The following is a 27,690-nucleotide window of genomic DNA, read 5'->3' as shown; positions in this document are numbered from 1 at the left end:
GTGAAAATGTAGCTTTGTCGTCTGGGGAGCGCACGCATGACTTCGTGTCGACTGTGCACACACACACGCACACACATGGAGACACACGCATGCGCTGACACAACAGTTAAAAACTCACACAGAGAAACACACAGACACCAGAAAATGTGTGCAGGTGCTGTGGTCTCTGACACACACACACACACACACACACGTAAATGGACGCATACACACATGGACACACACATGATATGTAATCTCTGGCTGACAATTTAATATTTAAGAAATTAAGAAATTAAAAAGGCGTTCTTCTCTCCCAAAGTTAGCATGCTAAACAGCTTGTGTTGTCTTACACACATGAAGATTTTAGACATATTTGACATGTGACATTCAAGCATGGTTGTGTGTGTGTGTGTGTGTGTGTTGTGTACTCGCGGCCCAACATAGCACACACTAACCATCTGTCAACACAAGCACAGACCCAATGTAGTATCGACGCTGACCTGTGAGAGACAGCAGTGTGCCATAGCACACCAAAACTACCAGAAAAGAAAAAGAAGAGTTAGGCTAAACTGTTAGCTTAGCTGTTACCTCTACTGTTGTTCAAGTGTATTGTGGTAAGGCTTTTAGGACATGAAATAAACAGTTACAGGAAGTTCGTCCTCAGTGTTGAGCACAAAACAATGTGTGGTAAGTGATGGATATGTTTAACTTGTACAATTCACCTTTGGTCAGAAGGGGGCAGTCTGTTTTATTTTCAACATGTTAGCTGTTTGGCATTAACCAGGCTAAATCAGTAATGGCCTTTTACTTGTCAGCTGATCATTGATGCATGCGTGTGAGTTTCTATTCATCACATGATGCTTTGAATGTCTGTCACGTCCACGTGCAATTCACGTTGTCTCTAGCGAGCATTCTCACCTTTGATATTTACCGTTCAAAAGTGCACAGGAAGCACTTTGCTAGCACTTGAGTTGAATGTTTAATTCACATGCATCAGCGCTAGTGCACTGTAACAAAGCTATGCTAAGGCTACACTCAGCATTAGCAAAGACTCAATTTCTTGCACTTCCATCTTGATGTTTATTTTTATGCTATCTTTATGCTAACGTCATGCTATCTTTGTGCTAACTTTATGCTATTTTCATGCTGTATGCAAACTTCATACTAACTTCACATTATTTCTATGTTAACTTTGCCATTGTCGTGCTAACTTTACATTAACGCAGTACTAAATTTACATTGTCTTTATGCTAACTTTGTACTAACTATACTGTCTTCATACTGACTTTATGCGATCATCATGCTAATTTTATGCAAATCTGAAGCTAGCTCTGCATTGCAAATTAATATTTGGCATTAAGAAAATGTTTTTCTTTATGATTTGGGCGTGCCCCTTACAAGTGGGCATGTGACAAGGTGTTGCATGTTGATCATGTGACCATGGCATCAGGCAGGGCGGGGTCTGCCTTTTTTGTCAGAAACCTCCAGCAGCGTGTCGCGCGCACAACCCTCCCTCCCTTGCGCGCCACCCTAGTACACTCCACGCGCGTGCCATCTCCAGTTCAAAGTTTGTCCGCGTGTTCGATTCCCGCTCGGCAGCACGGGGCAGGAAGGAAGGAGAGAGGAAGCACGAAGGAAGGAGGAAGCAGGAAGGAAGGAAGAAGGTTCCGGCGGGACAGAGCCCGTCAAGGAGACGTGTTGGCGGGATGAGACGGCGTCGCGCGCTGACAGTTTGGCGCGCACACTGCGGACGTGCGAGGAGACTGCTGTAGCGGAATGTTGACGCGTTTTTCGAATGCTCTGTCTTTGTCTCATTGATCCCAGTGGACCGGGACCCCGCCCGGATCAGCAGCTCGTGTGAAAGAAGGTTGGAGGCGCCGGTGGCGCCAGCCTGCTGCTCGTGAAGGACCGGACGGGACCGGACCGGGGAGCACGTCCGTGGTCCTCATTGGATTTTAAATGGAGACCCCCCTCCATCCTGGTAGACGGACACTATCGGACTGAGGACGCCCCCCCCCCTCTTAACCCCCCCACCTGCAGCCTCGTGCCTCCCGGGAATTGGGATAAAACTGGGATCAGGAAGCTGCTCATCGATGACGGTGAGATTGATTGACTGATTGGTGATTACAAGGATGCGTGTGCGCGAGAAGCTCGTGCGCTGTGCCACTGATGATGTTCTTAGTTGGCGGGAAATGAATCATCGTTGTAATCTGATTAAACATGATCCCTGCGTGTGCACACAGTTGCGCGTGCGTGTGTCAAGCGATATGAGCTACCCCCCCCAACCCCCGCGTAGGAATGTGTGCGTGGATACTTGATCCAATGAGTGTGCGTGTGCGCAGGCTGGAGTGTGTGTTACTGCCTCATCAATTATACAGCAGAGGGGGCATGAGAAGCCGGGAGGGGGGAAGGGGGTGGAATGGTGAAGGTGGTGCTCTGGAGAGAGTGCACCGCCACAGCCAGCGTCACGTGTTCAGCACCATGGATAGCGACTCTGCTGCTTTTCCACTTCAAAGTTCTATGGAACATGCAGCTTCAACCCATGCCTCATGCTAGGAACACATTGCATTGAACACATCATGCTAAGAACAGGCAGCATTGAACACACCATGCTAAGAACAGAAAGCACTGAACATAGCATGCTAAGAACACAAAGCGTTGAATGTAGCATGCTAAGAGCATGCAGCATTGAACGCGGCATGCTAAGAACACAAAGCATTGAATGTAGCATGCTAAGAACACGCAGCATGCTAAGAATATGCAGCATTGAATGCATCATGCACTGAACATACAGCATTGAACACGTCATGATAAGAACACACGGCTTTGAATGCACCATTCTAAGAACATGCAGCGTTGAACATGTCGTGCTAAGAACACACGGCTTTGAATGCACCATGCTAAGAACATGCACCATTGAACACATCATGCTAGGAACACAGCTTTGAACTCGAGTTGACTGGTCAGGCTTTGAGCTTGATGCCTAGTGCTCTCGACTCTGATTGGATGTACCCAGACGGGTTAGAAACGCATCAGGCTAAGAACATGTAGCATTGAATGCATCATGCTAATGACTTACTAACTGTGGAGGGTGAGATTACGCTGTGAGTTTGTTAGCTAAGTAATCATTCTTTGGCTAACACTGAGTACACTCACTCAGGACACAGGAAGTGGATCACGTTAGTTCCTTTGAACCTTTTTTGCAGGCCATCACTGCAGGGTCAAAGGTTAAAAGCATTTCCAGTCCTATGTAGAAACATCTTTTTTTGACAAGAGCAGCTAGCTACTAGGTCTTCTTATCTTGTTAGCCATGTTGTGACGTCTTTAATTAATCAGTGTGAGCGGATCACATGACCACATGACTGACTTTGATTGGCAGCTGCAGGGTCCCCTTGGTCGCCAGCAATACTTAGGGTGTCTAATAGCCGTTATATTGTCATGTGACCACTCTGGCGTGCTGAGATGTTAGTTTGTTGCTGCGGCCTCATAAGGCGTCATTACGTAACCCCCCCCCAGGTCACAAAGATGTCCATGGCAATGTAGGCGGCGACAGGAAGTGTGCGCCCTAATCTCTTCTCTAGTCTGTCAGCTGTGTCTCCTCCATCTGTGCACTTTGCTGCCTTGCTGTGATTGGACGCCACGCTCACGCATACCGTCATGGAAGCAGTATGGTCATCTGACACCCTGATGATGGCGCGAGACCGGTTGTCCCGTGTTTGTTCATGTTGTCTTGTTAATGTTCACCTTTGACCCCAGTGGGATGGACAGAAGTAATGAAAGGCCATCAAAATGTCGCCTCAGAAAGATATGTCCTCCTCTTCTTCTTCACTTCCACTCCCTGGCCCCGTCCCCGCCCTCTCTGGCTGGGCTGTGATTGGGCTCCGCCCCCTGCTGGCAGCACAGTGTGACAGCGGACACACAACTCTGAGAGAATCACACAAAATGGAAAAAGACGAGCGACACATAGAAGGCGGCCAATCAGGATGCTCGTCTTCATGTGAACACAGAGAGAGCAGCTGTCGGCGCACGTTTAAAAATACACACTCACGCTGTATGTGTGCGTGTGTATGTATGTGTTTGTCAAATGCAATCAAACAATTGTAAAATGGCATCTGATATGTGCATATAAGCACATACTTTCTCATCTCATATCTCATCATCTCAAGTCATCTCATATCGCTCATATGTCGCCTCATGTCTCATCATCTCACATATCTTATGTCATCTCATGTCTCTTATGGAATATCACACATCAACATCATGTTGTCTCATGTGACCTCATCTCATATCTCTTGTAATCCCATGCCATCTCACGTCTCTCATGTCATCTCACATCTCATACACCATCTCATGTCGTCTCATGTCATCTCATGTCTCTTATGCCATCTCATGTTTCTTATGTCATCTCGTGTCTCATGTAATCTCATGCCATCTCACATCTCTCATGTTATCTCACACTATCTCGTGTCATCTCATGTCCCACATCATGCCACGTCATCTCACGGCTCATACCATCTCACGCCATCTCATGTCATCACTCTCGTAATCCCATGCCATCTCACGTCTCTCATGTCATCTCACATCTCATACACCATCTCATGTCTCTTATGCCATCTCATGTTTCTTATGTCATCTCTTGTCTCATGCCATCTCTCATCTCTCATGTAATCTCACACTATAAAGGTGTCTCGTCTAATCTCACATCTCTCATGCTATCTCACACTATCTCATGTCATCTCATGTCCCCACATCATGTCACGTCAACTCACGGCTCATGCCATCTCACGCCATCTCATGTCATCCCTCTCGTAATCCCATGCCATCTCACGTCTCTCATGTCATCTCACATCTCATACACCATCTCCTGTCTCTTATGCCATCTCATGTTTCTTATGTCTTCTCTTGTCTCATGTAATCTCATGCCATCTCACATCACTCATGTAATCTCACACTTTAATGGTGTCTCGTGTCATCTCACATCTCTCATGTTATCTTACACTACCTCATGTCATCTCATGTCCCACATCATGCCACGTCATCTCACGGCTCATACCATCTCACACCATCTCATGTCATCCCTCTCGTAATCTCATGTCATCTCACATCTCATGTCTCTTATGCCATCTCATGTTTCTAATGTAATGTTTCTCATGTAATCACATGCCATTGCACATCTCTCATGTTATCCCACACTATAATGGGGTCTCATGTCATCTCACCTCACATCTCTCATGTTATCTCACTATCTCATGTCATCGCATGTCCCTCATCATGTCACATCCTCTCACATCTTTCATCTTTCTCGCACAATCTGATGTCATCTCTTGCACTATGTCAACTGACGCTACCTCAGGTCATCTCATGTCTCTTATGCCATCTCACACCTTGGGTGTAAACTCATGCCGCATGTCTTCTCAAGTCTCTCATGTTTCTAATGTGATTTCATACTATATCACGTTCTCTCATGTAATCTCATTTCACCTCATTTCATGTTTCTTGTCATCTTGCGTCTCTCATGCCATGTCACATATCTTATTCCGTGTCATGTTGTCTCATGTCATTTCATGCAATCTCACGTCTCTTTTGCCATCTCGTATTTCTTACGTTAACTCATGTCTCTTATGAAATCTCACAACAGCGAATGTTTTCATGTCATCTCACCTCTCATGTAATCTCACACTATATGTCGTCTTACGTGTCCTATGTCTCTCATGCCAACTCAGTTCTCTTGTGTCATCTCACACAACCTCATGTGGTCTCATGTCTTCTTCGGTCCATCTCAGGTCATCTCACGTCTCTCATGTAATTTCATGCAATCTCACGTCTCTTATGCCATCTCATGTTTCTTATGTCATCTCATGTCTCATATGAAATCTGACATTTGTGTTCTCAGGTCATCTCACATCTCTCATGTCTTCTCACACCATATCTATCAATTTGTCTCTTGTGATCTCATTTCGTGTTATCTCACATCTCTTATACTATCTCAATCCATCTCATGCCATCTCTCGTCTTTTATGCCATCTCATGCCTCTGAAGCAATCTCACACTATCTAATGTTTTCATGTCGTCTCACCTCTCATGTCATCTCACACTATAGCATGTTGTCTCACGTCTCCTACGTATCTCGTGCCGTCTCATGTCTGTCATCTCCTGTCTCATACCTTCTCATGTCACCTCATGAAGTGCTGCTGTTGTCTGATGTTGTCAAATGATTCAGCATTTTTAGGCCTGTGTCCTGTGAAAGGAAGCGTCCTGCATTGGATGGCGTCAGTGTCTGTGTGACGTTTAAAAAACTTAACAGCAACAATTGCTTGCAACACAACAAGGCCAGACAAGTGTTCAATTACTCAGCCTGTCCCGGCACTGTCCACTTAGACATGGTCATGGGGAAGTGTGGTCACATGACTTCATCAGCTGTCAATCACGTCCTCCCGCTCAGACGTTATTCATGAGTCCCTGGAGGCTTCTGACAGAGGAGGAGGCCTGACCTTTGACCTGCCGCTAATCTGCCATCATCTCTTCAATCTGACGGCCTCAGGGCCAAAAACATCTCCTGGCCTGCTTCCTTCCTTCCTCTCTTTTTCCCTTCCACCATCTTGGCTGCGTCCTTTCCTTGTCCTCCGTCGCTACCCTCGCCTCCTATTTCCTCCATCAATTGCCTTCTCTTCCTCCCCTCCCCACTGTCATGACCCTGTCTTTGCTGCACCGTGACCCCCGGCATCACCTCGGGCTCACTCTGCCGTGTGCACCCCCCCCCCCTCACTCCCACCCCCTCGAAACAAGACACCATCATTCGTGCGTTTGTTGATCCTCTCAAATAATCCCTCGTGCACGATGAAGAGCGGCTTTTTCTAGAAATCATCAGATTGGAGGGCAAGGCCAACGTCGGCCGACCTCATTAAAACAACCTTTAAACCGCACGCTGCTGCGGGGAGCGCTACACATCTTCAGTGGTAGCACCAAATCCAAAAGATGTTGGCGTTTGTTTTGTTTTTTTTTTGTTATATTACCTTTGGGAACCTTCCATTATAGCAGCATTGAGCTGTTAGCATTAGCAGGGTGTGATTGATGAAGACTTGAAAACACTAAACTTTATTTGAAATAATTGTAATTACTGATAAAACAGCCTCGCTAACACGTCAGCTTCTTGGCTAAATGCTCCTCTCACAGTAGACAGGCGGAGGTCATAACGCGTGTGTGTGGGTATTTAAAAGCGCTTAATGTGGCGACGTGATGTTTTATTCAGGCAGGAAGTGAGCAGCCTGCGCTGCTTGTTTGTGGATTAGAAAAGCCTCGTTAAGCGTATTAACGAGTCCGCAGGGTCTAATTCACTTTCGGTTCCAATATGTGGAAAAGAGACTCTTTTCATGGCGGTGCAGGACCGGTGTTTATGCGGCATTCCCCATGCTTTCTGTGCTTGTCACGTGGCGGAATAATTAATATGAATATTCATGAGCAGCTTCTGATCGTCAATTAAACATCAAGCAGGTTTATTGATTACAACATTAATAATTCATTGTCCCGCAATTAGTAAAAATGCCAAATGAGTGCCTCTCAGAGGCTTTGCAGCTCCTTCCCTCCCCAAACAACACTCCACTCAACTCATTGCTGGCGTTGCCATGGTGATTGGACTAAACAACCTTCCCCCCCCAACCCGTGTACTTCCGGATTGGCCCGCCTCTGCTGACAGTCAAGATGCTCTGTGAAAGAAGAGGAAGTGAAGGCTGTAATAAGTGCTCCCCCCTCCAGGAAAACACACACAAACAAGATTCTCAACATCCTTCATCCTCACTCCCTGTGTGTGTGTGTGTGTGTGTGTGTGGTGTGTGTGTGTGTATGTGTTTGTTTGGACCCCCCATGGCGTTTCAAGAAGTGCGTGTGATGTGGCTCACGGCAGCCACGGCGATGGCAACGTGACCTTGTTATCTCGGCAGGTGATTGATGATCTTTACGAGTTTATCTAACGACTTTTTAAACAGCCCTTCATGCTCTCAGTCGCCCCATTGACTCCCACACGCGCGTTTATTCACACACACACATCTCGCCAAGTCGTCCAGGAAGCAGAGTGGGAGGAGCTTCCTGCTTGTAATGCAGGCCGATAGCTCTTGCCTCTCACTGGCTAGTTTGCCATTGAAGGGCGTGGCCACGGAGCATCCTACCGCTTGAGTCAATATTTGCATATGAAGCGGCGCCGCGGGCTTGTAGACTTTTCACGTGCACGCACGGCAAACACGGGACGAGCTGGAGGCACGCGTTACACACGTACAATACTGTACTGTCGGTGTCCTCTCTGACCATTCCTAATGTTTTGGTCTTCCCTTGGAGCGAAATAAGGCGACCGTCAACCCCCCCCCAACCTCAAACACACATGAATTATTGAGGTCAGTTTTCTATTAGAGGAGCAGCTGACTAATCCATGTTTTAGTGGGAGAAGAAAATAATCCGCCTTTGTCTGTTTATGTCCTTCTAATGCGTGTGTGTGTGTGTGTTCTTTGTTTGCTGTGTGCGTATCTGTGTACATGGAGTACGTGTGGCTCAAATCCTTCTCTCCCAAATGAAAATGTGAATAATAATAATAATGCCCTAGCAAGGAGCGTCCAATCAGGCATCCACTTCCTGTTTGTGAAGCAAATGTGGAGGCCGGTCCTTGAAAGGCTGACCAAAGGTGTTGTGAGGCGGGGCCATGAGTCAGTCAGAGTGTGGGTCCCCTCTGCTGCCGGTCATGTTCCGTCACTTCCTGTTTGGCCGTGATGTTGCGTGGTTTGCTCCTCCTCCAGATGTTCCTGCTATCAAACATCTGCCCAGGTGCCGCTCCACTGCACGGCGGGAACATCTGCACGCGCCGGCCAAGTGGAAGTCACGCGCTGACATATGCACGCTCGCAGCTGCCAGCAGGAAGCGCCACTCACGGCACCTCGGCTCTACGCCAGCAAACAGATAGCGAGCCACTTAGCGGCTAGCCGACACTTTGCGGCACCCCCTGACTTACGGGGTCAGTGGTCTCACTGCTTCCTTCGCTAGTCACATACACCAGCCCTCTCGCAGAGAAGAGACGTGTGGTCATGTGACCCTGGACACACTCACGATGTCTTCTTGTGGTCACCATGACAGGAGGGAGCAAGTATACATTATTGATAAGAAGGACTCATGCAGTATGCATCACCACACACACACACACACACACACACACACAGCCATGTGACATGTTCACTTTCTCGTGCCTGTGGGGGTGTCTGTGATACGTTTGTGGCATCACTGCTTCTTACTTGGCACGACACCATTGCAGTAACATTTGAACATTCTCGGCTGTCTTACAAGCGTCAAAAGAAGTTGAGCGGCGTAATTAAATGAGCTGACAAAACACCTGGCAGGAACAGCTTCCATTGTTGAAGTAATTGATCGTCAACACCTGTATGGTTATCACCACACTGCTACCCTGCTGTGGTGGCAGAAATGAGCCAAAAAAAAGCATCTTGACTTCCCTTTGGAAGTATGTATACTCCACATATACTTATGTGGACTTGTGCACTTAAATAGACGTATGTGCATTTACATGGACTTATGTGGATGTCATGGGGCTCTAATTTTGTAGACCAGGGCAGGTGCACCATCCCTCCATCCGTCCCACCGGATGCCTTTAAATGCGCAGGACTGGACCGCACATCAGAAGTCACATGTGCATCATGCACCATGTAAGCCTCCTCGTGGGACACGTCATCTGTTCCTGACAGTTCCATTCAGCACAGCGTCAGCCATATAGTATTTAGGGGGACGTAGAGCCAGCCCCGGTTGGCATCAGCCGTCAGCTGTCAGGTTGACTCTCCGTTAGGTGTGACGTTGTTGATCTGACATCAGACGTGACGGGACAATTAATACAATGGTTCAGAGAGCATGTACCAGCTGGGATAGGCTCCAGCATAACTTTGCGACCCTAGTGAGGATAAGCAGCATAGAAAATGGATGGATGGTTCAAACAGTTACGTTAAATAGTGGTTGCTGGTTGTATTTAAATGTGCCTGACACTCTGAAAAACCTGTCTGTGAGGTTTTGGTGACTGTCAGCCAATTTACCACTGCATAGGGTGCGCTTCGCCTGCGCCAAGAATAGACCAGGTCTGAGCTGGCGAACGTTTCAGCGCACCTTTGTCACAAAATTGTCACTGTGCCAAGCTCAAAATGTGGATACCTCCCCTGGTGTGCGCCACTCCCATCTCGGCGCAGTCCAGTCTATCAAATTGGCTGTGCACAGTGGTGCCCTGGACCAAATTACCACCCTGCGCCACCTTGCGCTGCGCCACGATATTAGAGCCCATGGACTCATGTACCAATATATGCATTCATATCACCTTATCTGCATCTATGTGCACTTAGAGTACATTGACTTATATGGACTCATGTACGTATACTTAGATGAACTTAATTATGTGGACTCGTGCACTTATATGGTCTCATGAAGCAATGAATTATGTTCAATATTTCAAGTTAATGAACATAATAAGGTTCATGTTTTTCATGTGTGAAGTGTATAGGGGGTATATGGCTTCAGGTCAAATGTCTGAAGGGGCACATGATATGCACCTACTGTATGTGCATTCACATCAACTTATTTGGTCTTATATGTACTGATGTGCCCTTGCATGGATTTACTGTATGTGGACTCATGAACATATTTGGTCTAATATGCAATTATGTACACCTTTATGAATTTGTGGACTCTGATGTGCACCCATGTGGACGTATGTGCTTTTATGGCCTCATGTACACTTATATGGTCTTATGTGCACTTATAAGAAATTATCTGGACTTATATGGAACGTGCACTTATATGCCACTATATGTGGACTGATATAGATTTATGTGCACTCATATGGACTTATGTGGACACACTTATGTGCGCTTATGTGGACTTAAATGCACCTATGTGAACTTACAGAGTTATGTATACCCGTGCATTTAGATAGACTTGTGCACTTATATGGACGTATGTGGACGTTTTAACGATCAAGAGACTCACTGGTACGATGAACTATTTTTAACTGCAGCAGGGAACCAGATGGGTTATTTAATAAAATATGAACTTTAATACGCTCAATAAGCTGCACAGCAACAATCTGGAAGTCTTTTGCCAAGATACATAACTTTGGTATCGGCCTGCAGTCATCAAGATTGGCTGAGTCTGCCCCCCCCCCCCCCCCCCCACCCCCTACCCTTTCCGCAAAGGAAGAACATAAGCAGATTTCCAGCCATAGCGGGGATAACATTGTTTGAAAGACTCAGGTTCAAAAGATATGTCAAGAGGTTCAGATCCGAAATCTTTTTGACGATTTAAGAAAAAAAGGATCAAGATTGTCTGGACTGGCAGATTTGTCTGTTTCTAACTGCTTAAGGGCTCTGGAGACCTCTTCAGTTGCTTATGGTCTGAAAACAGAGGAGGAAGTCATGCAAGGTCATGAACGAGGCAGATTTCGATTAATTGTACAGTATTTTGGGAGTTGGGATGCAGTCTCTTAAAATGAACAGCCTGATGAAACAAAATGTTCACTGAAGCAATGTAGGATTCCTGTTTCAGACTCATGTGGACTCATGTGATCTTGTACGGAGTTATGTGGAGTGATGAGGGGGGACAGTCCTGCTGGTGCTTTTGGTTTGTAGAGGACATGGAAAGAACAGAACTACGGGTTCCTTTGTTGTCTTTGTCCCAACAGAATCCCACACATGGGCGTCTCTTCATGTCCATCCCCTTGCGTCAGGGGTCTCAAACACATGGCCGATGGGCCAAATGTGGCCCGCAGGACACTAGTTTGAGGCCCCCGCCTTGATATGAAAGTTTAATGTTTGATATGGATGCTGTATGGTATCATGTACCCAGAAAAAATTATTACGTTTGATTAATGTTCATGTTAAAGGTTAAATAACTGTTAATAGTTATCCTCCCTATCCATGTGGAAGTGGTAAGTTTTTGGCTATTTAAGTTTAAAGGAAATAATTTGAAGGCTACCGTTTAGGTCACTAGCTCTCTAGTTTGCGAGTTAGCATGACCCTGCAGTTGCACAATATGTTGTAAATAAAAAGAGTATAAATGTGACTATAGTCATGTTTTGTCATGTCTACAGGGCTCTAATAATGCTTTATTAATTTTAATCTGAAAAAAAATTGTCTACCCTATATTTTTATTATTTGCCGTTTTATTATTATTATTATTATTATATTTGTTTATTTATTTTTCATCTTATTTTTTGTAGAAAAATAAAAAGTAAGACATTTGAGAACAGTGGAATGTTTTATCAGAGCTTTTCTTGTAGGAAATCGAAACCAAAGCAAAGTTTTTTCATTTTTCTGTTTTTAATAAATGCGTTTTTTTTGTTTTTTTTGGAAAACCTGATGCGGCCCAGTCTCGCCCAGACCCTAGCTCCAGTGGCCCCCAAGTAAATTGACTTTGAGACCCCTGCCTGACGTTGTCCCCAATGGAAACACCGTCACATTATTTGCTAAAAGTAATAGAGTTACGACAATACGAGCACACACACATCCACTCGGAGGCGTCCTGTGACTTGGTGTGAGCATTGGTGACTTGTTGCTTGGGGTCAGAACCTCAGCTGGGATCGTTCTGCTTCATGCACACATCCAGGAGTGCTCGTGACGACTCTCAGGCAAGCCCTGTTGTGTTGTTGTGTTGTCACCGTTTGGAGCCCACAAGCACAAAGGGAGTGAGCCGTGAAATAAAAAGAGTCTTTAATGACGCATTCAGAGATTGTCCAAAGCACAGACAGGCACACGCAAAGAATCGCGCAATAAAAGCGACACTAACAAAAAGCACCGTGGACAAAAACGTAAGCAAAAGAAAAACAGTGCGGTTAAAAGGAAGTGCATCGTTAGCGGCTTCAGCTTCAAACTTTACTGCGTTGGAAAGTAACTAAGTACTATAAACCTTAAAAAACCTCTCGATGGAGGAGTCCAATACTATAACTAGCACACAAGGCAGTGTAATGGCTTTCGCTTCTCTTTTGCATTTCTTCCTACTTCTTTGTGTCGCGTCTCTCTCAGAAGGTTTTCAAATTGTATTTAAGAATGACAGCAATATATTTGGTTATAAAGCTGGAATCTACATGGACCAGAAAGATGGACAGAGACCCCAGGATGAAAGCACACACAAAGTCAGACTTGAGCTTGTGTGCCTGGGAAGTAAAAGTTGAGACTAGCTCAAACTGCTTCTAATTCTGCTGTCAGCAGTTAGTTTCCATGGCTTATAACTGTGAGTGTTGTGTCGCTCTAGTTGTGCGGGAAGCTCTCGGATGAGACCAGAGGTATCCAAAGTACGACATGGGGTCCATTTGCGGCCCCCTGCTGTTTTTTCGTTGGCCCGTTGGCTCTAAAAATATAATTTAATTTAGAACAGCAGCAGCAAAAAGGGGAACATCTAGTATAATTTCACAAGAATAAAGTTAAACTATTAAGAGAAAAGGTTTATGAAAATAACGACAAAATATTGTGAGGAAAAGTTGTTGATATGAAAGAAAAAGGAGAATCAACCAAAACACAATAAGGTTAGGTTGTGGAAAATGTTATAATATTATTGGAATAAGGTCAAAATGCTATGGGAATAAGGTATATACCAGAAGAGAGTTGAAATAGTTGGAAATTTAAAAAAAACTAAATAAACAACAGAAATGGAAAAAGCAGTTGTTATTTTGTGAGAATGAAGTACAAATTTTAAAAGAAATATTTTAATGAAAAAAGTCAAAGTTTTATGTAAATATGAGGATAATATTAGGAAAAAATAATGCTCTTTGTAGCATACAGGTGAAATATGAAAGTTGTAATGTGAAACAAAAAACAAAATGGGAAAAAATAGCTGTAATTTATTTTTAATAAAGTCAGAATTTTAATTTAATTTGTAATAATTTTTAAAATAAAATTTCAATATATTCTAATGACAAAAAAGTCAAAAATTTTAGGAGAATAAAATTGTATATATATATGGAAAAATTATGCCATAGAGTGGCATAGAGTTGAAATTTCTCTCAAAGTCATAATATTATGAGAGACAAATGAAACAAAATAAAGTTGGAGAATTGTAAATATTAAAAACACAAAAAGGGGCAAAATACAACCTGTGGGCACCCATGTGTTAGAGTATAAATGCACTGAGCTAATAGGCTAAATCCAAAGGTGGCGGATGAGTGGTTACCAAGCAGGCCACACAACTAGGAAACCCGAGTTGATTCCACCCTCAGGCACTGGCGTGCATGGGTTTTCTCCGGGTACTCCGGTTTCCTCCCACATTCCAAAAACATGCTAGTTTAATTGGCGACTCCAAATTGTCCATAGGTATGAATGTGAGTGTGAATGGTTGTTTGTCTATATGTGCCCTGTGATTGGCTGGCGACCAGTCCAGGGTGTACCCCGCCTCTTGCCCGAAGACAGCTGGGATAGGTTGCAGCACACCCGTGACCCTCGTGAGGATAAGCGGTGGAAAATGAATGAATGAATAACAACACTTCATTTGAAATCCGAAGAGAAGAGGAAATACAGCACAGGAAGCTATGCAGTTTGTTTGGAGGGGGAGGAGCTTTAGCCAGGAGGCTTCCCCAGCCATGCCTCTTGTTGTCATCAACTGACACAGCGATGCATCGCAAAGGAGAAACAAACGAGCACGCACACAATAAATGTCAAAAGCTAAGCCTGGTCATCATTTAGAGCCCGCGCACGCTCCATCATGTCGGCTAACCTTTGCTTAGCGGACAGGCGGCTCATTAAAGTGACTTATGTCAGCGTTTCATTAAGGATGTCAAGCCGCTCCATTAGCACACTCGTTAGATGATGAAAGGGCGCGTTTAGCTCTGAAGCATCATCTCGCTTCCCGTCAAGACCGTGGCCACGCCCCCTGGCGCATCTACCCCGGGATCAGTTAGGGACTCTGCCAGGTTTGCTTGGTTGTACCCGCAGGCCTTGAAGGCAACACTGTTAAAAGCAAAGTTATTAAGCCGAAGCTCACTCATGCCTCCACTAAAACGAAAACAAATGTTTCACAAGCGGGCGCTGACTCAGCGACTTTGGACATCAAGTCTGCTGACTCGCTGCTGCTTCAGCTCAAATGACAAATCATTAGCAGTGGCCAATTAGCCTAGCGGGGCGCGGTGGAAACCTCCGGAATGTTTCGTCTTCATTTGTAATTAGGAGCCATTCTACGTTGTTTATACAACAGAACATTCCGGCTCCCCCAAACTGGTGGCCATCTTTGTTGTGGCGTCGGTGACGGTCACGTTGGTGCATTCGTGAGAAGAAACGACATGATCGTTACCGCTCCAGATGGCGCTGTAGACCGATGATTAGCGTGAGACCATCCGCTTGGATTCTTCAAGCAGATAAGAACGGGGGAACGTCTCCAGCCTCATTGTCATTTTGCGTGGCGTCTGAAGGCAGCGCAGGTGTCGCTAAGCTGCTTCTAGTCGCGCAAACAAGCCATAAGACGCCGCTCGCATTCGTTCCCCCGTGAGCGGAGAGGCCTCGGATTAACTGGATCACTCGGCTGCCAGCAGCCAGCCACCTTATTTACACTTCCGACTGTATTCCCGCTTCCAGTCGCTTCCAGCAAAAACTTCATAATTCATCTCGCCACATGTTAAGCCAACTTTATTTGTACAGCACTTTCCAAACAGCAAGCACTGACCAAAGAGTCAAATGGGCAACAAGTGAAAGATAAAACACACATATGAACTCGCATAAAAACAATCAAATCCAAATAATATCAAAATAGTGAAATTATATGGATGTCTCCTACTGGTTGAAAGGTCAGTGGTCTGATCACCTGACCCATGACCTTCTGGTCTTGCCTCGCCTAGTCTAGTCCGGTCTAGTCCAATCGGTCTTGTCTGGTTATATGTACTCTGGTCTAGTTTTGTACAATCATGTCCAGTCTAGGCTGGTCTAGTCTAGTTTTGTCACGTCTGATGTAATCAAGGTAGGTCTAGTCTAGTCTATTCTAGGCTGATCTGTTCTGGTCTGGCCGTTCTGTTCTTGTCTGATCTGGTGCAATCTGGTCTGGTCTTGTCCGGTCATGTGTAGTAATGTCTGGTGTGGTTTAATCTAGTCCAGTCTGGTATCGTGCAGTCTAGTTTAGTCTAGTCTGGTCAAGTCTGATGTAGTCCAGGTAGGTCTGGTCGGGTCATGTTTTGTCTTGCCTGTTGTAGTCCAATCTAGTCTAGTCCAGTTTAGTTTTGTCTAGTCTATTACAGGCTGATCTGGTCTGGTCATGATTTATCTAGTCTGGTCTGGGCTTATCTGGTCCAGGCTAGTCTTGTCTTGACTAGTCTGGTACAGTCTCATCTAGACTATTATAGGCTGGTCTGGTCTAGCTTAGTCTTGTCTCATCTTGTGCAGTTTGTCAAGTTTAGTCCTTTGTTTATTCTGGTCTATGCTGGTCATGCCTCATCTAGTCTCTAGTCTTGTCTAGGTCTATCTGGTCTGGTCTAGTTTAGCTTTGGCTGATCTGGTCTGGTTATGTCTCCTTTAGCATGATGTAGTTATGTCTAGCCTATTTTGGCTTAATCTGGTCTGGTCAACTCTAGTCTGGTCTAGCACGGTGCAATCGGGTTGGATTTAGTTTTGTCTAGTCCATTGCAGTCTAATCTATTTTGGTCTGGTCTGGTCATGTCTCATCTAGTCTAGTCATCTCTGGTGTAGGCTGCCGTAATCCAGTCTCGTCTGTTCCAGGCTGATCTGCTCTGGTCTAGTCATGCCTTGTCTAGTCTGGTCTGGTGTAGTCATGTCCAAGCTCGTCTGGTCTAGTGTGTCTGGTCCGCTCTGTGTGACTGGACACGGCCTTGTTGTTAGAGGTTGCTAAGAGACGTAGGTCATCTTTATCTTCAGAGACATCTCATTCGTCGCCTCGTAAAAACAAACGCTCCCGTCCCGGCTGTTTTATTTAAGGAGAACATTCCGGAGCAGGAAAGGGTCCAATGAGATATTAAAACAATCCATCACGTCAACGTGCACGCCCCAGCTGCTCCTCCCCGGCTCCTGAGCGCACGTCACCGTGCACGGTCCATCACAGAACATTCTCCACGGCGCATTAGCGCCCACGCTCCTGCCAGCGTCTTCCCACCAATAAGAAAATCAGTCGTTTGTTCCCTCCCGCTGAGCGATGGAGGCCGCCGCCGCCGCACGCTCATCTCTGTCCCTTCGCCGCACGCTGCCATCCGTCTCAACTCCTCCATTATAGAGGGCCCTCCAAGCGACTCAGAACACCACAAATCACCTCGGATGGCGGCTTTCTTCAGCCACAGTAGGGAGGGGCCTTTGGCTATGGTGGAGCAACAATGACCTACTCCTCCATGAGCTCCTCAACGGGCACACACACAGACACACACACACACCAGCTTCATCCACATAAAGCATGCCCATATGGTCATTATGCCTCGTTGTTTCCGTGAAAACGAGCACTGGAGGTCAACTGTGTGTAAGCATACACACACACACACACACACACACACCATAGTACACAGGAGCCTGTGGTTGCTATTTAGAAAGGCAAGTAGGTAGTTCATAAGCTTGTGGTTGCTCTTGACAAGGACTGACATCTACCTAGTCCATTAACTTGTGGTTGCACAACACAGTACACAGGAGCTTGTGGTGGCTATTTAGAAAGGCTAGCCGCTAGTCCATTAGCTCGTGGTTGCTGTTTAAAAAGACGAGAAGCTAGCTCCATTGGCCTGTGGTTGCTGTTTAAGAAGACTAGCAGCTAGCTTCATTGGCCTGTGGTTGCTGTTTAAAAAGACTAGCAGGTAGCTCCGTTGGTCTGTGGTTGCTGTTTAAAAGACTAGCAGCTAGCTCCATTGGTCTGGAGTTGCTAGTCTTTAAAAAGACTAGCAGCTAGCTCCATTGGTCTGTGGTTGATGTTTACAAAGATTAGCAGCTTGCTCCATTGGTCTGTGGTTGCTAGTCTTTAAAAAGACTAGCAGCTAGCTCCATTGGTCTGTGGTTGATGTTTACAAAGATTAGCAGCTAGCTCCATTGGCCTGTGGTTGCTGTTTAAAAGGAATAGCAACATGTGGTTGCGTTTAGAAAGGCAAGCAGCAAGCTCCATTAGCCTGTGTTTGCGATTGGAAAAGACAGTTAGTCCATTAGCTCGTGGTTGCTGTTTAAAAAGACTAGAAGCTAGCTCCATTGGCCTGTGGTTGCTGTTTAAGAAGACTAGCAGCTAGCTCCATCGGTCTGTGGTTGCTAGTCTTTAAAAAGACTAGCAGCTAGCTCCATTGGTCTGTGGTTGATGTTTACAAAGATTAGCAGCTAGCTCCATTGGCCTGTGGTTGCTGTTTAAAAGGAATAGCAACACGTGGTTGCGTTTAGAAAGGCAAGCAGCAAGCTCCATTAGCCTGTGTTTGCGATTGGAAAAGACAGTTAGTCCATTAGCTTGTGGTTGGTGTTTCGAAAAGCTAGCAGGTAGCTCTTTTCGCATGTTGTTGCGCATGACATATTTGTCACGCTGGCGCAATTTTCTTGACAAAATGGTTCTAACAAGACATCCAAGCTAAAACTTAATGAATGAATGATGTGTCGCAACTTGGTGTCAACGGCGCTGCATTTTGTGTCCATTAAAAAAAAAAGGCGTCGTACTGCGCAGGTAGAGCTTATGACCGCATGTCTTTTTCTCCTGCAGGCTACTGATGGACAGCTGGACGAGCCAATGAGGGCCTTCCGTCAATTGTAGCCCCGCCCACACGGGTTGCTCGCTCTCCCGTGAAAGAGGACTGCCCTCCCTCGGTACTGATGTACGTTCATCCCTTATCTGTGTGTGTGTGTGTGTGTGTGTGTGCACGTGCGCATGTGTGTGTAGTGTAGCGTTGCCAGGCAAAACCCTCCAGTGTGTCCACAGTCAGAACTAGCAGAGGAAAGAGCCCACTGAATGAATGAACGAGTGATGAAGATGATGTGAGGAAGCGGTTGTGGTTCTGTTTTGCTAATGTTAGCATGCTAATATTCAGTACTTCGCTGAGTCACATGGCCTCAGTGAGTCATGTGTCAGCCTAGTCTGAGTGGTGGCACCCCCGTTGGTGTGGAGGTGTCAAACATCACCGCTTAGCGCTAGCGTCTGCTTGGTCCTGTGTGTGTTGCTCGTGTTTGCTAGCATGTAGTGTGCACTTGAACATATTTTCCAGTCAAACCAGTATACCAAGTCATTTAAAAACAAATGTGACAACTCAGTCTGTGTGGGTTTTTGTTTGACAGCAGCGGCATCATCATCATGGAGCCGTCATCGCCACTCCTCCCCCTGGTCTTTGCAGTGGCATCCTGGCTCCTCCCTCTGTGCTCGGCATCCATGTTGTGTCCCAAACGCTGCACGTGTCAGAACCTGCTGCCCTCCTACACGGTGCTGTGCGCCAAGACGGGCTTGCTCTTCGTCCCTCCAAACATCGACCGCCAGACAGCCGAGCTGCGTCTCATGGACAACTTCATCACCACACTGAGACACCGCGACTTCGCCAACATGTCCAGCCTGGTGGGTCACTTCCTGCTCACGTCATCATGCGACTCTTCCAAATAAGCGTCAAGCTAAATTTGCATTTCTCGTCAATCTTCTCCATAGATCCATCTGACGCTGAGCAGAAACACCATCAGTCAGATCCGGCCTTTCACCTTCGCCGACCTCCAGGACCTCCACGCCCTCCACCTGGACTCCAACCGTCTGACCACGCTGGACGACGCTCACTTCCAGGGCCTGGTCAACCTGAGGCACCTGATCCTGGCCAACAACCAACTCCACAGCATCTCCCATGGAGCATTCCAGGTGTCTCTCCTCGTTCACGAGACTCTGACTTCATGACCATGTGGTACTGACTTTGTCCCCTTTTCTTGTTTGACCCTTTCAGGACTTCCTGGAGACCCTAGAGGACTTGGACCTTAGCTACAACAACTTGGCGGAGGTTCCATGGGAGACCATCTCCCTGCTGGTCAGCGTCAACACGCTCAGTCTGGACCACAACTTGATTGAGAGCGTTCCCGAGGGAATCTTCTCCAACTTGCACAAGCTGGCCAGGTGCTCAAACAGGAAGGTCGGCGGTCCTCATCCAGGCGTCACTTGATCCGCTAACGTGTCTTTCATGTTCACGATGTCCAGACTGGACATGACGTCCAACAAGCTGAAGAAGATTCCACCCGACCCACTCTTCCTGCGCATTCCCGTCTACGCCAAGATGAAGGGCTCGCCGCTCAGCGCGCTGGTGCTGAGCTTTGGCGGGAATCCGCTGCACTGTAACTGCGAGCTAGTGTGGCTGCGCCGACTGACACGAGAGGACGACTTGGAGACATGCGCCTCGCCCAAAGACCTCGCCGGGAAATACTTCTGGACCATCCGAGAGGTTGTTGTGATCACTTTTCATCCATGGCAGCTAACCACAATGTCTTGAGGGAAAGCTCCTCCCCCTCAGCATTCAATATTCATTAGTGTCCTCACTCTTATGTCCCTCCCCCACCGCCACAGGAGGAGTTTGTGTGTGAACCACCGATGATCACTCGCCACACGTCAAAGATGTTCGTGATGGAAGGTCAGGAGGTCAGCCTGCGCTGTAAGTCCATCGGAGACCCGGAACCTTCCACGCACTGGGTCAGCCCTGACGGGAAGTTGATGGGCAACACTTCCAGAACCGTCTGCTATGAGAACGGCTCTCTGGACATCCTCAAGGCATCCGTCAAGGTTGTCTGCTATACCTAGGTGACCTTGCTCGACGACAACGCCCACTGACCAACACGTTGTCGTTTGAACTTTTGCAGGATTCCGGAAAGTTCACCTGCATTGCGTCCAACGCCGCCGGCGAGGCCACGGCGCCAGTGGAGTTAGTGGTCAACCCGTCGCCGCACTTTGACTCCAAACTGGAGGCCGACCCCGGGCCGTCGGATGTACCCACATCCATCAAGTCCAATATCAGCGGCGGACAGGCGCGCTCCGACCAGCAGAGGGTCAGCGTCTCTGACCTCACATCCAGCACCGCCCTCATCAGGTGGCCTCCACAGAACCACATTCCAGGCGTGCGCACGTACCAGATCCAGTACAACAGCTCGACCGACGATATCCTCATCTACAGGTGAGACGCTGCCGCAAAGCATTCTGGGTAGTCATTCCCATGTCTCACACATACACACGCATGGAAGTCAGCAAATTGGCACAGTGGACTGCTGTGGCTGCTGTTCAATGCCATTGTGACACCGGACTTAAACTTAGGCTCCTCCTCCTCCAGGATGATCCCAGCCAATCACAAATACTTCTTGCTCAGCGACCTGGCGTCCTCTCGTGACTACGAGCTGTGCGTTCTGGCTGTTTACGACGACGGAGTCACGGCGTTGACGGGAACCAGGCTGGTGGGCTGTGTCGCCTTCGCCACCGAGCCCGAGTACGGCCGCTGTCACTCCATTCGGGACCAGGTGGGTGGTGCCACCAAGCACGCTGCATTAGGGGGCGGGCCTCTGTGCTCACGGTGTCTTCCTCCTCAGTTCCTGGGCGGCACCATGATCATCATCATCGGCGGCATCATTGTGGCGTCTGTCCTCGTCTTCATCTTCATCCTCCTGATGAAGTACAAGCTACACAGTAACCACTACAAGCACAAGAACGCCGCTCGCCACGCCAATGTCTGCTCCCAGACCAACGGAGGAGGAGGCGGGGCCAGCGTCCTGGCTGTCCACCCGGTCTCCTCCACTGCGGGCCAAGGTGACAAAGGGGCGCGTGGCGGCTACGTTGCCACGTTTTTCCTCCATCTTCTAATGTGCCTGCCACCATCTTGTCATCAGGTGCTAAAAAATGCAGCCAGTCAGCGACGGCGACGGACGGGCCGGCCGCTTCCCGCCGAGGGACGACTGTTGTGGATTTAGATCCCGCCCACGACGACGATGCCGTGTCGCAATAACGCACAACTAACTGTCAATCAAGCCCACAAACCAATACTCCACCTCCCCTCCCCCCATTTTTGATTTGCTGCTGGCGCCCGGAGCCGAGCTGGGCGGGGCGGCGAGGAGCGGCCCCTCATTGGTGAGTTGACCAGTGTGAACATAAACCTGAAATATTAGTGGATATTTACATATGAATGACTTTTTGAGGTTGCGCGTGATCATACATCAGCAACTACCCGACTGTCAATCATTTTACAAATAAAGCCATCAAGAGGTTTCTATATTCAAATATTTTTGCCTATATTTAGTATTTATATCTTACAATGGAACAACATTTCCCCCTGCTGGTGGGATGGATTAACTACACCACCCCTCAAACACACACACACACACACACACAAATCACTGCATCCAGTTGAGACCGCTGACATTGAAGCTGTCACGTGACCTGACGCAGCAGCCTCACAATGCCACCTGCTGGCTGCGCAGTGTCTTGCACCTTCTTATATCTCATCTCTTGTCCCATATGTGCACGCTAAGTGTCTCACCAATGAAATGCGTCCTCACTTCCACGTTTACTTTGACAGAGGTGTGGACCTGCGATGATAGCCTCTCCAATGGCCTCTTACTAGCCTAGGATAGCCATAGCAGCTGAAATGTACACCAGACATGGGCTTGAGAGCTCTTCAAATTTATTTCTCAAGACATTACAACAGGCCTCCCCAAACAATTCACCCAGCCCCCTATTACCCGTGAAGGGCTAACCACAGTTCCCAATGAGAGGGTGAGGCAATACATCCAAAAGGTACCCTATTTACATTCATACCACCCTTCTTTTATATTACAAGTCTTTCAAGAGTGCCACACTGAAGTGTCACTTCCTGTATATATATAAACACTCAAGTACACCTAACAACTTAGATTCCCGAACTACCACCCAGTCAATCCCCCCCCCTCCTCCAGGCGGCACTTGGGAGAGTCCAATTAAGGTGATCAGCCTCTGGCCTGCACTCCCATGGGCGCGCCTCCATGTTTGTGCCCTGACCAATCACCTCACAAAAAAGGAGAAACTGGTGAGAAATTACAAACAAAACAAATGACTTTCTAAATGAAAAACTAACTAACTAAAGTGGCAAATTAAACAATTTAAATGGCAACCAAATATAATCAAAGTACGAACCAGAATATATGTCAATAACAAAAGCCAACTATATACACAAAGAAACATGAAATGCTGTGCCTTTTGGAGTTCCGGTTACAAAGAACATTGAAAACATTGATAATGAATGAAATCATGAATTAAAATCTGATTATCTGAAAATTAAAAACTGATGCAATGCCATTGAACCTCAAAGTATTGCAACTTTGCAGCAAAATAGCAAAATCCGTGAATTAATAAAACAATCATTGTTTTATGAATCGATGAGTGTCTTCAACCATCAACGTAACAAAGGCGTGTCTTCTCCTTCAGGTGCCTTCCCGGGTCACATGGTCACTCAGTCACGTGCCTCCAGTGAGCTCCAGAGTAAAGTGGACCAGAACCGAAGGAGGTCGGTCCCAGTCCCCCGAAGGACCCCTCTGGACTCGGCTCGGCTCCTCGGCCGGCACAAACAACGCCAAAGCCTCCAGGACTTTTCCTTCCGCTATTGGGAGGAGGACACCATGAGACGTGAACTTTTGTGGCAACTTCATTCAGACGTCGTCTTCATTGAGATATATTCCCGTGAGGACGCACAAAAAGAACCTTGGCAGCTCTGAACAAGGAGCAATGATATTAGCCCCCTCACTGTTGGCCTCGTCGTCTGTGTTGGTATGTGCCCCCCCCCGCCCACCACTGTCTTCTTTGCTGGTTTGATACTATTCAGTTTCAAACATCACTTGATGCTTTGATGGGAGCAATGGTGTGGATTTCTAATGAAATAAAAGGTATTTTTATTGGAACACCTCCTCAGTCTTCGTTTAGTTTGGTGGTCTTCACACTGGCGGGTGAGACCTTGGCTTCTCGGAGGCGAAAGAGGCGGAAGAAGCCGTTTCTGATTTCGGCGGTGCGGACACCGTAGATGACAGGGTTGGCGGCGGCGGGGAAGAGGATGTAGAGGAGGCCCATGGCGGTGTTGGCGTCGGTGGGGATGTCGATGTTGAGGTTGTGTGACAGGAAGGTGACGCTGCCCACCAGGTAGAAGCACATCATGACCATCAGGTGAGTGGCGCACGTGTGGAAGGCCTTCCGACGGTCCTCGCCGGCCGCCGCCGCCCGCAGCACGGCACTCAGAATCTTCATGTAGGAGAAGAAGATGAGCGGGATGTCCACGCCCACGAAGCACACGATGACGGCCAGGCCCGCCGCCCGGCTGTGCTGCGTGTCGCCGCAGGCCAGGCTGACCAGCGCCATGTGGTCGCAGTAGCAGTGTGGGATGATGTTGGAAGCGCAGAAGCGCAGCGAGCCCGCCAGCCCCACCAGCGTCGCTATGACGCTGCCGCTGCGCACCAGCGTGAAGAACAGCAGTTTGACAAACACTGAGGAGTTGGCCAGCTCGTTGTAGCGCAGCGGCTGGCAGATAGCCATGTAGCGGTCCAGCGACATGGCCAGCAGCAAGGTGGACTCCACCGACGACAGGAAGTGGGTGACGAACATCTGCGCCAAGCAGCCAGCCAATGAGATGCTGTTCCAGTCTAGCAGTAGGCCCAGTAGGGTGCTGGGAACAATGGCGCTGACCACCGCCAGGTCCACCGTGCATAGCATGCAGATCAGCAGGTACATGGGGCTGTGTAGGCGCTCCACGCTGCAGATCACGTACACCAGCAGCGCATTGCTCAGTAGTGCCGACGTGTAGATGGCGGCCAGCGGCGGCGCCAGCAGCCAGCGATGCTCATGGAACTCGGGGAAGCCTCGAAAAATGAAGGTGGTGTGCGACGAGTTCTTCTCCCCCGATGGCAACATGGCACTCAACGCTCCTAGAACGCACGTGAACGGATCACTTCGATACACACCAACGTGTCAACTCGCTAACCGCTAGCATGTAAAAACTTACACGTCGTCCTACCTGTCGTCTTTTGGCGCGAATCGTCCACAGCAGGAGGGCAGGAGGTGCCGCTTCTTGTTTTGTTTTATACCTGAACTTGAAATGTCCTGAGGGAAGTGGTTCCTGAATGCAGCAGCACTTTGATTGGCCACGAGACCCAAATTAAACTCCTGGGTCTCATCACAGAGAACGAATAACTTCCTCACAAGAAGCAATCATGCTATTTACAAATGAAGCTAATTTTCCTCTGTTAGCTTCTGAGCTAGCTAGCCTAAATATTTTATTTTATTTTACAACGATATTTGACAAAATATTTTTGTCAAATTAAATGCGTTTTCAGGAAGTTCAGATGACCGGGTCGTTGTTGTTCCTCCACGCTAATTAGCATCGCTCCTGCTTACTGTGAGGACACATCGTTAATTATCTGCTTAATGAGTCTTTTCTTCTACAGACTCAGGCTGTACTAATGACGTTTTTTTTTTTTTTTTATCCCGTGCTAATGCTACACTGATGCACATGTTCGATAAACAACTACAACAAATTAGCTAATGAGTGAAAGTCGGAGCTGATGTGGAGGAGGGTGGTGATTTTCTGGAACACGAAGAAAGAACTGCGTTTAATTAAAGCACCAAGGATAACACGGTGGATAAGTGGTCAGGAGATCAGGGTTTGTATCCCCATTGGGCATCTCTGTATGGCGTTCGTATGTTCAAGGGTGCGTTTTATCCGGGTCTCTGGCTTGAGAGAAGAGCCATCACAGGTATCGGAATTGCTTGATATCAGTTTCGATATCGGTATAAACGTCAAGCATTTCTAATTGTCTTCAATCTTATAGGTGTTCTGTGGAACAATGGTTCTCAACTGGTGGGTCGGGACCCAAATGTGGCTACTGGGGCCATTTTCAGTGGATCCCGGGTCTTTGTCTTAGATAAAAAACAAGATAATGGAATGACCCGATGTCTGTCAATGCACCTGACGTCATCTCACCAACACGATTTGCTTGCTACGCCACCACCAGGTGCGTGCTATGTTTTTGGGCGACTGTCACACATCGAGTGGAGACTGTGGCATCCGTCCATCACGCAGCTACAGATATCTGCTGGAGAAGAGCACACAATAAAGAAACAGTGTCTCAACGCTGCAACTCGGGATGTAGGAGGGTGTTTTATGGATGGATGGTACGGAGGGTAGGGTTAGTTACTGTGTTGTTAATCCAAACAGCAGCACCTAGCGAGCCATAACACAGAGAAGAAGGCATCATTTGTGATTACCTGGCTTTATTATCGTTCACTTTCATTCACTACTTTCTGCTGTTGGTGTCCACACACACTCAACATACAGTTGTTTTATCAAGGTCCATGAAGGTCACCACAACAACAGAAGCTTACAAACCAGGCTTTAATTATGACACGTCATTAGGCTTTGTTTTTGTTGCTCAAGTCCCCCATATCATTAGTGATGTCCCTGGGGTCAAAGGTCACTTGTTGGTGTCAACATGTTTGTCCATGGCTTTAGCCACGTGAGACCAGTCTGCTTAATGGCGTCCTCCGGGATATGCTCGTTAGCGCTTCATCTCTCCAAATGGAAAAAACAAACATGTCAAACTGGTTCATGTTCATCTCAAACTAACTTCAATAAAACTACAAATAATCATTGTACTACAAAATCTTACATTTACATTGGACAGAGTCAGGGTGTTACATTTAAATACTTGTAGTTAACACTAGGTTCATTCATATAAAAAAAGCTAAGAAGAGGCAGCTAACAATGCGCGTAATGGAACGCACCCGTTCTGACTATAAAGCCATCTGAAAAAGGTGTGTCCCATTACGTGCATGAATTGGGGGGGACAGAGCCAATTCATAGCAGAGCCTTCTCTGTTGCCTCCCTTTAGAACTCACTTTGGCCGCACAGATCTGTGACACGGCTGACCTTTCAGGACTGACTTAAAACACACACTTGTTCTGCACTGCTTTTACAGATAGGCGCTTTAAGAAGTACTGTACATATTTAGTCATACATCACATTACAATCTCTTAATCTGGTCTTTTCCACGGTGAACCCTGCCTTTTTCTTTCTTTATCCTGTTTTTATACTGTTTTGTACACCTGTATTTATTTTCTCTTACCATGTAAAGTGTCTTTGAGTTTTTGAAAAGGCTTCTATAAATAAAATATTATTATTATTACCTGTTTACCTTTTACCTTTTTGCCTGTTTCTATATTAGATTAGATTAGATTAGATTAGATTAGATTAGATTCAACTTTATTGTTATTGCTCATGTCACTTGTACAGGGCAACAAAATGCAGTTAGCATCCAACCAGAAGTGCAATTTTTTATAAGTACATTAGTATGGACAGATCTATGTAAATAAAACTATACAGGCTATGACTATAATACAGTGAGGATATGTACAGGGATATAAATGACTATAATATGGCTATTGTAGATTATACAGATTATAAACAGTATGGGTATGACAATATATAATAACAGTAATATATACAGTATTGCAATGGAGTGACTAGGGTATGGAAATGACTATAATATGGCTATTGTAGATTATACAGATTATAAACAGTATGGATATGACAATATATAATAGCAGTAATATGTACAGTATTGCAGTGAAGTGACTAGAGTAGAGTATATCTTTTATATCTTTTATTATATCTTTAGAACGCAAAGAAAAGAGAAAGACGTGCGTGTTCCTGTCTCGTATAAGGATTGTGGATGATGGGCAAAACAAAATAAAAAAGCGCTTTTCCTGACGTGGCCCCTTTAAGAGGGCGTGGTCCGT

At 46.8% G+C, this 27,690-nt stretch overlaps 2 protein-coding genes across 7 annotated transcripts; one reads left to right on the top strand and one right to left on the bottom strand.

The window, feature by feature from the left end:
• The first annotated feature begins 537 nt into the window (after positions 1-537).
• Positions 538-23,825, top strand: si:cabz01090165.1 (uncharacterized protein LOC100333421 homolog). 6 transcript variants are annotated; one of them, XM_058079175.1, is made up of 13 exons: positions 538-669; positions 1,807-2,081; positions 18,643-18,754; positions 19,212-19,482; positions 19,570-19,770; positions 19,853-20,019; positions 20,101-20,341; positions 20,464-20,676; positions 20,754-21,064; positions 21,218-21,401; positions 21,471-21,687; positions 21,768-22,005; positions 23,338-23,825. In XM_058079175.1, the coding sequence occupies exons 4-12, from the start codon at positions 19,228-19,230 to the stop codon at positions 21,881-21,883; spliced, it is 1,905 nt and encodes a 634-aa protein (XP_057935158.1). In that variant the 5' UTR covers positions 538-669; positions 1,807-2,081; positions 18,643-18,754; positions 19,212-19,227; the 3' UTR covers positions 21,884-22,005; positions 23,338-23,825. The 6 variants fall into 6 exon arrangements, with proteins under 6 accessions (XP_057935158.1, XP_057935162.1, XP_057935159.1 ...); XM_058079179.1 differs by lacking the exon at positions 1,807-2,081 and having other exon boundaries at positions 580-669; positions 18,643-18,746; XM_058079176.1 differs by lacking the exon at positions 1,807-2,081 and having other exon boundaries at positions 581-669.
• Positions 23,715-25,406, bottom strand: LOC131134193 (olfactory receptor 52L1-like). Its single transcript, XM_058079183.1, has 2 exons — positions 24,911-25,406; positions 23,715-24,821 (listed from the first exon to the last, which is right to left on the bottom strand). Exon 2 carries the CDS (start codon positions 24,805-24,807, stop codon positions 23,815-23,817), a length of 993 nt encoding a protein of 330 aa, XP_057935166.1. The 5' UTR covers positions 24,808-24,821; positions 24,911-25,406; the 3' UTR covers positions 23,715-23,814.
• Positions 25,407-27,690: the final 2,284 nt, after the last annotated feature.

Source organism: Doryrhamphus excisus, chromosome 8 (genome assembly GCF_030265055.1).
Source record: "Doryrhamphus excisus isolate RoL2022-K1 chromosome 8, RoL_Dexc_1.0, whole genome shotgun sequence".
NCBI classification, from domain to species: Eukaryota; Metazoa; Chordata; class Actinopteri; order Syngnathiformes; family Syngnathidae; genus Doryrhamphus; species Doryrhamphus excisus.
The sequence above is the reverse complement of the archived record's forward strand: the minus strand, read 5'-3'. Positions and strand labels throughout refer to the sequence as shown.